Source organism: Styela clava, chromosome 9, assembly GCF_964204865.1.
Source record: "Styela clava chromosome 9, kaStyClav1.hap1.2, whole genome shotgun sequence".
In the NCBI taxonomy this organism is placed as follows: domain Eukaryota; kingdom Metazoa; phylum Chordata; class Ascidiacea; order Stolidobranchia; family Styelidae; genus Styela; species Styela clava.
Genome location: NC_135258.1, coordinates 7,551,088 through 7,562,024, shown reverse-complemented (window position 1 = coordinate 7,562,024; position 10,937 = coordinate 7,551,088). Strand labels below are relative to the sequence as shown.

The window sequence follows — 10,937 nt, the reverse complement described above, 5'->3', positions numbered from 1 at the left end:
TCTCGAATTGTGCATGTTGACAAACTGAGACCTTACCTTCATGAAGATGAAGAAGACAATGACATTGACTTAACTGGATTTGACATTTTACCTGATGTGGAACCTATTATGGAAAATGATGAGCAGTAACACTTCCGTAACTAGTCTATTTTCGCAGTTTATTTCCTGTGTGATTTCTATGCGTATTTCCATGTATATTACGTGTTTGTCGATAAGATAGGATTTGTGTTGTATCTTTAGTGTCATACTAGTTATTCTTATGTATTTCTAGGTATGTTTTACCCGGTTTTTAGTATCTCATTATAAGTAAATAGTTCATGACTGTGACGTCATAGACCAATTCCGTATCTTGTGTTACGTATGTATCCTACGGTATTTGTACTGTGTTTTTATTTGTTTATTGTATTTCTTATTGGAGTATTTGGTTGTATTAAGTTCTTACAGGTGTATAGTTAATCTAGTTAGTTAACTTAGTTACTCTGCTGTATTCGGAACCTCGAGAAGATTATTTGGTGATCAACATCTATACCGGTAGCAATTACAACGTCCAAGAAGCTGGCAGAAAGAACCTGAGTGGTGATATCAATTTTGGTACGCCACAATACTGAACATTATTTCCGTTGTGCTGTGAAAGGGGCCATGCCCGAACAATCCAGCTTGTAGAGAAAAAACACGTTCAACCTTCGTAAACCCTAATGCTTTTTATAAATCGCGTTTTCTTTGCCAGAATATAATAATATATACATACGTTTCAGTAAATTCATTTGGAGACTAGGTTAGATAGTTCGCGATAGCGGCTGCCGCCGATCTAAGTGTATTCTCTCGGGTTTGCGATAATTAATTCTTTCAGTGCTGCCAGAATTATCCTTCGCGTTCATGTAAAATGTACTGTGATGCCATGAACAAATTTTCTACTCGCACCCAATTACTTATGAATAAAATTATCTTTTCATTTTTTAAAATAAACGAGTCTACGATAAGCAATATCTAAAATAATAAAAAATATTAATTTTTAGAATCGTTTGTCGCTTAAATAAACTAGTACAGAAATATATATTGTTATATTTCTCATAAAATAAATGCACAAATTTTGTTTAAGTTTGATAGAGTAGAATTTTACAAATCAGACAAGTCTATTTTTACCCTTTTAAACGGTAAATATTGTGGACCTAATTAAACATCACTGATGTCTGTCCAGTGCCCCACGTACTTGTCTTGTGTGTTACCATTTTTTGTAATCGTCTTATTTTGTAACTGATAATTTGAATTTATCTCGGCGAGAAGGAGCACCAATGAAACGAATTCAATTGTATGGCGATATATTTTCGGTAACTTGTCCACATCGGGCATGGGGTGTGCATACCAATTTATCGTTATGGATGTATAAACTGGAATAGTGGTGAACCACCGATGCGACAACCTGTCCTAGAGTCCTGCGATGTATTAGCAGAATATGTGACACAATGATGAGCTAATCCCAGTGAATGCTGTCAAATCCTTACTATTGATATGAATTCACGCTGCCTGAAGACCTCTTGAGGTCCCTCGCGACTCCTGTCACACAATTTAAGTTAGTTTCCACTTGTATTTGTAATATTTTTTCATATATCATACCATGTTTAAATTGTGTTGACGAATAAATGATGATTAATTAATTGATCACCATCTCATAGCTAAGTTTCTGTAGTTTTTTGTAGAAAATTGTTGAAGATGCTATTAGGTTTTCTTGTATACTTTTCGACGTGTGACATGTAACTTTTTTTCACCTATTCATATAAATTGCCTTGTTCTGATGAATGATTGACTATTTGTCTAACATGATTAAGACCATATTGAGAATTTTATAATTATCCTTAAGCCCATCTTATTATTTTTTTTTTTTCGTGCATAACTGTTTCTTGTAAATTTTTATGTGATATTCTTTTTTATCTTGTCATTAATATTTTGCTTTGGGCAATTGATTTAATAAGGCCTTTTAACCCGGCTTAAAATACAATTTATTATTCACTATAATACCCATGACATATAATTTACCATATTCTCCTTGCATAAGACTTAGCCGCAGATAAAGCGCGGGTGTTGTTCTTAGAACAACAAACTTTGCCAAATTAAAATCAGTCTTGAGTAATACATGCGAGATTATTAGACCGATTATCGTGAAATATCCATAAATTTTTTTTGGTATTTTCTAAACCACTGTATAAGACACACCCCTTTTTTCTGGTGGCAGTACTAAGCCTCAAAAGTGCGTGTTGTACACAGAGAAATGAGGTAACTCTACTTTTTGTAGAATCACCCAACTACATACTTAACGAGCCATGTAATAACTTATAGTTGAGAACTTTAAACATAATTTTGGTTGATTGAATATTAAAACTCTGGTACTGCATCAATGTTTCAATATCTGACATTGAAAAACACTTAATCGCAGTTTTAGCTATGTATATTCATCAACTATTGCTTATGAAACTTGCTGTTTTCATCGAGTTTGCAACTATTAGAAAATATTTTGAATGACTATAGAATGTGTAGACTATAAATAAAATTTAATTTTTGATCTGAGATTTGATTTATTTAAAAGTCTCAGTTGACTGTACTATATTTTTGAAATATGTATTTATTTTGTCATTCCCTATTAATTCAAATAGGCCCTGATTCAAAGATTGTATTATGTTAACTAACTTGTTGAATAACCCCCCTCCTTACATTATTATATCTTTTGAACTGTTATGTGTAACCAATCAAATAATTATTATAATTAATCGAGGTAAAAATCTATACACATCCTTTTTTTCTCATGACTTCCGAATGTCTTGTCATAATAGGAATTTTTTTTTTTTTAGGTGTCGGTCGACATAGTTGACCTGCAGTCTTGCCCGCCCCTCCCGATTATATTCTATAATTGTTCTTTTCCATTTATTGTAACTTTACATTTTTTGATATATTCGGAAAATAAATCATTATATATCTATGTAATGTTCATGATTGTCATCTGTGGGATTACAGCCTGCGAGAGCATGATTTTATCGCCACAGATGATGTTAACGCTAACAAAATATATACCACAATATTGAAAGATTGTGTACCCATACAGTGTTCAATTTGAATATTGTTTTGAGTAGGTCAGTATACAAGACCGTCGAAGACCATCGGGGCAAAGAACGACACGCCAACTTTCGAGCTCGACTGACAGACTATAAGTAATTATGTTAGTGTTGGCAAATACATACGCAGGAAAGTAATTACTTTGAACCAATAACATATTCAATTATAAGCTAAAAACGATCATATCAGCAAAATCCGCCTCTGACTAGCCCATGAAAAGAGACTGAGAACCTGCAAAGGGGATTTCCGATTGGACAACGCGTCATCGAAACTGCTCATCCACGCTACAGGGGTGGTGACTCTTCTACGGCCCATGGGCCGGGGCCACGGCCCATCTAATAGGGCCGCGGCCCATTTGTTATGGGCCATGGCCCATGGGCCGCGGCCCTTCAAGACATGGGCCGCGGCCCTTCAAGACATGGGCCGGGGCCCTTCAATCAATGGGCCGCGGCCCATTAAGTAATGCGCCGCGGCCCATCAAGTTATGGGTCGCGGTCCATTAAGTAAGAGAGAGGTTCCGGTACTTATATTAGCCGTATCCCAATACAGAAATAGGTGCCGGTGTATATGTGTACAGATTTTTTCTATATTGGTGGTAGCATGAAAAAGTATTTATTATTGGGGTTGGCGGAATAGTATATTTTTGTGCTGAGCTTTGTGTCATTATGTTTTGGGCAGAGGAGCAAAAGTAAACTGGTATTGGTTGTTTTTCTATCTATCTATGTTAGTATATTTTACTGACATCTTTCGATTCTGAGATACCGGTACCGACAATACTGCAATACTTTACTTTAACAGGTTTAGCTTTTCAGCAACTGTCAGACTGTTGTACCGGTTTCTTTACCATATTTTGATTACTTTACAGAAAATCTTTGATTGAGAAATGTTTTAAAATTCGATTGAAAATTTTGGTGATGACCATTATGTGCAGATCCCAAGGGAAAAGATTCATTGGAAGCATTAACATATAAAAAATACGGCCTCTTTTCCTCAACGGCAAGTTACGTTTATATGCATTTTATGTCTTACGCGTTGCATTCCGGTGGTTTGTATATATTTTTTGAGTCAATCTGTATAAATACTCATTTGAGTCGTACATACTTCAACAGAATCAACATAATGTTTATTGGACACGTTTATTGGACATAGCGATCGTTTCAATATTATGTTGTTGTTGTTCTTATCGATGTTCTTGTTCTTTGACACGTTTTTGGGAAGTCGCTTCTCTCTTCAAATACTGGGCCGATTGCTTTGAAATTTTCTGTGGTTGAAGATAAAATTTTTCTCCAGAAGGCTATCACTTTTTTTCTTCGCTATGAAGTCATCAAAATTGTTGTCACTGGGTGGCATTACGTGTCCATATATTTGAGCATAGTTCTCTTATAATATTAATTATGCAATGAAATATTAACTGCCTTCGATATAATCAGATCTTTTTTCTGTTTCCAGAGCGTGTTTAAAATATGAAGCAATGATCTGCAGTTAAATTCCAGAACCAGGAATCATGGAGGAAAGTTTTCTTAATGAAGCATAAAAATATGGAATGGAAAGACTCGCTAGCATGCTGATGTGCTTAGATAGGAATTGCTGAATATGTTGAATGAGATGTATTTGTTTGCTGCCATGTTTCTCAAACAAGATGACATAAGTTGCTGGTGTAGTTGTCACTTGTTCAAATCTATTTTAATTTTTTATGCACTCACACTGATTTTTCGCAATTCTGTCCGTAAATATATGTTATACTCTGTATCCAAAGTATTGCTTTAATGTGTTTTTGGACTATTACATTTCTGAACTTCAACATTAGCAAAAATAAGGACTTTCCAACTGTTACGTGAAGTGATGGTGACTTCCATTCTATTATTCAAATGAAAAAGATCATTTCACCCATTCTTCGCAGTTGCAATGTTTGATTTTTTATCCACCGATGGGGCAATTACAAAATAAAGTGTTACAGAAATGTATTTCATTTTATATGACATTCTGGGACCAACACCAAAGAAACTATCTAAGTTAAGTTTTAATATAGCCTCGCATCGTTCACTAACATCTCGCTGGTAAAAGGTGAATGTGGCGCTACGCAGTCTTGGTCAGAATAGAGTAGATAATTAATCATCCCAGTCGTACATGATCTTCTCTATAACGATGGGGAATCCTCTTCTAACACAACCACATGTCAGATCTAACTGAGTGCTGGCAAACATGAAATAATTGCTACTCACAAGTCTATAATGCTGCTTGCTTTTATTAGTCGTGTTCAGGTAAAGAAATTATGATTTGAACAATTATGAAAGTAATAAATAGCTTGATGATATGGTGAAAATGGAAAAACAAAAATTTTAAACAGCTTGATACATGATGGTATTATTATAAATTAGAAATAGGGACAAGCTAAAAAAAATAATAAAGTGCTCAATCCTACATAAACAACCAATATTTTCATAGAATATATTTGAGTTTTGACAACTTATAAACTGTTGTAAATATTAAAAATTGTGAATTAATATTAAGCATTTTCAATGTCAAATTGTACACAAGAAATATCAAACTTAATAAATCAGAAAGATCTTAACCATGAAATATACTGGTTTTGGATATTTAGTTTATATTCACCCAAGTTAATTCAAACACTGACCGATCAATCTACTTTTTGCACAGCAATATCGAAATTGCAACAGTTGAAGATAATTTCAAGATTAATGGTATTTTTGGAAAGATGATAGTATTTACATGTAAAGCAACAGCGAATGGAAAATTATCAGATCAAGTAACATTTTTATTAGCCTATAACTTGAACAATGTAACAGAAATAAGTTAGTACTAAAGTTATTCAATATTTCATCATATCTGGCAAGCCCAAATTGCGACTGTTGTGTGTCATCTAGCCATGGATTTATAATTCAAAAGTTTAAACCAATGGAAATTATATGTCGAATATTGACTTACCGGTAATATAACCTCCATTAAAACAAAAATCGGACCATGATTGTAACGAACCATTTATGGTTCCGACTGAAAATTTTACTATTCAGGCAAAAGTTTTACACCTGATTTTTTTGTGGTTTTATAACTGAATTATATTACCTATTGACATGGCAAAAAGTAGTCAGTTGGTCCTAATATCTTGAGATTGGCAGCATCACAAAGTTGGATGGACAAAAGGACAAAATATGTGTCCTTTTTCTGTAACACAAGTAACGGTGTTTTGTGAATGAACTCCATAGTATTGCCATCTCTATGGTGTCTGAGTCACAGCCCCAATGCCATCTACAACCAGTAACAATGCGACTTGAATACTTATAAAAAGCATTAGGTTAAGTCAGTTTGAAATTTAAAAATTTGCTCAGATGTAATGAAAGAAATGAAAATAATGATGGAATTGCCCGTTTTTGAAAATACATGGAACAAAAAAAGATGAATAATGAAGAAATATTAGGCTTTATTTAAGGTGACTGTTTCATAAAAAAATCGGTGCTCCAGAAGTGTGAGCACGAAGATGTCACACAACATGAATTCTAACCGGTACTCGCATACCATGTTCAGGTTGTGCGCTATCTTGGTGCGCATACTTCTGGAGGTCCAAAAACTCTGCTTCACACTCCCAACCTATGCACTCTGAAATATCACAAATACAGCACCCATCCGAGCATATGCTCACATCAAGACTTACTCTTTGTTATACTGCAAAAACTTTCCTTTTATTTGGTGGACAGGCTTGTGCATAGCAGGCAACTCCAACATTTTTTGATTATTTCATTTGCTTTCTTTCTTGAGTATCCCAAACAGTCTGAATGATACCACCGGTTGCATTCATCACAACCCAGCTGTCAAAGAAAAGTGAGAGTGTTCAAACTATTTCAAGTTCACTTACTTTAATTATTATTAAAGAATGGGATTTTACCATTCTAATCAGCCTAATATTATGTTGCATGGGTGCGTTTTTACGGAAGATAAATAGGGTGTCCATAAAGTCATAAAATATTTTGAAATCGAAAGGGAATTTATCGATACCATATCTTGTTTTGGCCCTCACAGTATTTAAATGAAGTACTTGAATTGAAAAATACTTGAACAATTAACTTATTGGAAGATAACAAACAAGCCTGGTTAAGATATATTGAGAAATGACTTCACATTTCACACTGTGGTATTTTACCCAACTCTTCTTTTGTTTTGTAATGTAGCTACAAATTATATACGTTCATGGCAGATATTACTTGCACACCAAAATGTAGTATGTGTACCAGGTTAGGCCATAATTTCAGGTACAAATGATACTACAGGACTTGGCTAGTCATCGAACCCAAAATGGAACTAAAATAAGAAAAATTAGAATAAAATTACATCCTAAACCACTACACATACTGCATTCCTGTGTCCGCCATCGTTGCTTGCATACTACGGGGATGCCAAAATTATTTAGACAAAGGAACAAAATGTTAACCAACCAGAAGTAAGTAGGTAACATTAGTACAATAAATATTCATGATGTATAATTTTCAGAGCCTAAAAAATAAATGTGAAAACAAACCCAAGTTCCATGAGATATTGCGCTGCCACATATGCTGCACACATCTTTCATATCTAAAACATTCAAGACAAATATACATATAGACTAAGAATAAATACACTACATACACTATCAATTGAATAACACATACCAGAAAATTCCAAGATCTTTTCCGCTATATCATGTCTGTACTGAGCTAAATCGTTTAATGTAGATCGAAAACTAATGTTACCAAATCCATTATTTAATAGGCTTTCTGCAATCTGAATAAAAAACATTCAGTATTATGATATGCTTATTGAAAATGGCTCAAAATTCCCTATAACCTTACCTTCATCACAAACAGCCCACAGCTGAAACCGTCAGACTGTTTGGGGATGTCAATTATCCCACTTTTGAACTGTAGATCTGTCTCCAAAACTCCCATTCTCTCTCTTAACTTCAGATATTCACTTGAAATATGAAAAACAGGGTAAATAATGACAAACAGATATTATTGTAAACAAATCTGCCATATTGTATGAAAAGTGGAATTATACCTAACACTTATTTCGGCTTGTTTGCTCTCATCCAAGTTACTTCCAATAGGATCCAATAAATAACGAACGAAAAAGTTGAATTTCTCATCTAATCCGCCACCAGTCTGCGCTTGACTATCGCGTGACTTATGATATCCCGGACTCGGGTAAAATCATCAAAGGCTCGAGCCGAATCCAAGTATCAAATTACCAGAGATTCGGCCACGAATCCGAGCACGAGTCCGAATCTTGTCGCATCCCTACTACTGGGCCAGATATGCATATTTTCAGTAGCATGCAGACATTCACTCACATGAAGATAATAAGAAATGTATGATCCACTATCGGTGTACTTAGTGAAGTCAGTCAGTAGTTTATTTTATCAAATTCCGAAAGTACACATTGGACAAACATAATTAGGAGAAATAAAAATTGCTTTTCTGTGTGAAGATGACGCGATAAACTAGTGATGGTTATCGAGCAGCATCACCTATGAGGAAGTGAGTCCAACTTTACATAATACTGATGGAAAAAAGTCAAACATGTGATCAGACTTAATGAAATAAACAATTTAATTGTACACATACCATGCGTATACTCTCTTTCAAGATTGTTTTCATGCCGGTTTTTTTCATCATTGATATGTTTACCTGCAACAATAACTGATGTAAACAAGCTTTCTACTGAAGTAGACAAAAATCTATAACAATGTATTTTCAAAACAGACCTTTCGAATCAACATTTTGTGACTTCGCACTCCAAGACTGCCTACCTTTGACTTCACCACATTTTCCTGTGAACAAAAAATATAGCTAAATTCAGCTAGTACAAAAAAATAAGGTAGACTAAACAAAAAAAGGGGTACTCTCGTAATATGTGAACCAAGTTAGGGTTAGGCCATTATTTCAGGTAGAAATACTATGGGATGTACTTGACTAGTTCCCGAACTCGTAATAGAACTAAAATAAGAAAAATTGGAATAAAATTATGGCCTAACCCTAACACATATTATGCTCCGGTGTCCATCATCTTGGTTCACATGTTACGGGAGCGCTAAAAATGTATGTTCAAAACAAATATTACAAACTTGCCGTCACCTCAAATAAGTAAACATTTAACCGACATATCAAACAACAACTTAGATATATACGAGTGCCAAAAAGATTAAAAATGCAACCCCAATACCACACTGACCACATTTTAATTCCTGGAAACTAAAATATAAATGTAAACTAAAAAGATAGCACAACAGGGTGTAACGATATGTAATCTAAAACATGGCTAAAACTTATACAAACCATTTAATCTGTTCAGATGCCGCAGCATATGTGCTTTTCTTCCGTAAACGTTAAAACAGAAAAGACAGTGGAAATGGCTTCGATATGATTCTTGTTTGCTCCTTCTGCTATAGCATTCTTCTTTTCGACAGGGAAGAATCAGAACTGAAATACAATAACTTTCATATAAATGATAGTTGAATGACATTTTACAAAATCATGGAAGTTGTATGATAAATTTGTTGACTGCATAGCATTCAAATAAGGGTAGTTATAAAACGACTATGTTCTGCTGTCCCTACTAAAATGGCTATGACCCTTCAATAATCACGATCCCAATATATCCCTACTAAAATGACTATGTTTATCTAAAATCGTGATCCCGATGTTTTCCTACTAAAATGACTATGTCCGCATGTCCCAACTAAAATGAATATGTCCATTCTAAAATAGCGATACCGATGAGTCCTTGCTAAAATGGGACATAGCGCGCATCGCCTTTTTAGTAGGGACATTTCGGTAACGCTTTTTCAGATTGGACGCACAGAAATAGTCAATGCAGTAGGAACATAGCGGACATCACCTTTTCAGTAGTAGGGGCATAGTATAATGGTACATAGTCATTTTAGTAGTGACATAGCGGACATACCGGTACCAAGTCCATGCTTCCGAAAACAAACAATATAACTAATCCCATACCCGACTTGGAATGGTAACCGGACGAGAGGCCGTGGTTCGCCATATGGATAAGCAGTCACTTTCCTCTCCCCCGGGATAAATATGTAAATCCTATCCTACCGGTAGCCATTTTATAACAACCCTTCAAATAACCCCATGCTTACCGGTACCGTACCCTGGGCATTCAAATAAAACAGAAAAACCCTAACATTCATTAAACAAAGACTTGTACCAATGCATAGTTAGACATGAAACAGTGAAATGTATATAAACATACGGTTACTCACCGTTGAGAAATGAAACTGCATTGTCTATATGACAATGCTTCAAATGATTTTTTATGAAGGAATCTTCTCCTTTAACACCAGTACAAAATGGACAAATACGGTACCGGTACCAACATAGCAATTCACTAACTCTTCCATAAGCTCAACCTTCGATTGACCTTTGAAACATGTCTCAGTCATGATAATTTTAAAAACGATAGACCAATACCAGAATATATTTTTAACCAATGCTTTTCTGTAAAACAATCACGGAATCAAAAGATGCTAATGACAGATTGAATAGGTACCGTACAAAATACCGGTACTGAAATACAGTACCGGTACCGATACGGTACCGGTAAGTTACAGCTATAACAGTATAGGTAACGTTAAACCTGATACGGTACGGTACCGGTACCGCACCAGCCTGCTCAAAAGCTAAATCTGTTACCGGTACCTCAGAATTTAAACATCTCAGTCTGCTGGTCTGTCAGTACACTGGACTGATACAGAAAAACAGCACATTTAATACCGGTACGGTGCGGTACCGACAGACCGATAGTCTACTGGCTCATTCAGTCTT

General features: G+C 35.0%; 1 protein-coding gene and 1 long non-coding RNA gene across 7 annotated transcripts; one reads left to right on the top strand and one right to left on the bottom strand.

Annotated features, from left to right (window-relative positions):
- The first annotated feature begins 3,395 nt into the window (after positions 1-3,395).
- On the top strand, positions 3,396-4,854 carry LOC144427279 (uncharacterized). Its single transcript, XR_013477850.1, has 2 exons — positions 3,396-4,101; positions 4,555-4,854. It is a non-coding gene; the product is annotated as an uncharacterized LOC144427279 (long non-coding RNA).
- Positions 4,855-5,436: 582 nt separating this feature from the next.
- On the bottom strand, positions 5,437-10,729 carry LOC120336421 (uncharacterized). 6 transcript variants are annotated; one of them, XM_078116231.1, is made up of 9 exons: positions 10,376-10,729; positions 9,432-9,575; positions 8,861-8,926; positions 8,721-8,783; positions 8,155-8,623; positions 7,947-8,067; positions 7,767-7,878; positions 7,637-7,689; positions 5,437-6,929 (listed from the first exon to the last, which is right to left on the bottom strand). In XM_078116231.1, the coding sequence occupies exons 6-9, from the start codon at positions 8,040-8,042 to the stop codon at positions 6,804-6,806; spliced, it is 387 nt and encodes a 128-aa protein (XP_077972357.1). In that variant the 5' UTR covers positions 8,043-8,067; positions 8,155-8,623; positions 8,721-8,783; positions 8,861-8,926; positions 9,432-9,575; positions 10,376-10,729; the 3' UTR covers positions 5,437-6,803. The 6 variants fall into 6 exon arrangements, with proteins under 6 accessions (XP_077972357.1, XP_077972354.1, XP_077972356.1 ...); XM_078116228.1 differs by having other exon boundaries at positions 8,155-8,783; XM_078116230.1 differs by lacking the exon at positions 8,155-8,623 and having other exon boundaries at positions 10,376-10,727.
- Positions 10,730-10,937: the final 208 nt, after the last annotated feature.

Excerpts from the sequence above, each read along its gene's own strand:
- LOC120336421 (XM_078116227.1), bottom strand. The coding sequence starts at position 9,618 with ATGTCATTCAACTATCATTTATATGAAAGTTATTGTATTTCAGTTCTG. Across the intron at positions 8,927-9,431 it reads GCATCTGAACAGATTAAATG|GAAAATGTGGTGAAGTCAAA; the intron begins GTTTGTATAAGT and ends TTTTGTTCACAG. Across the intron at positions 8,784-8,860 it reads ACAAAATGTTGATTCGAAAG|GTAAACATATCAATGATGAA; the intron begins GTCTGTTTTGAA and ends TTATTGTTGCAG.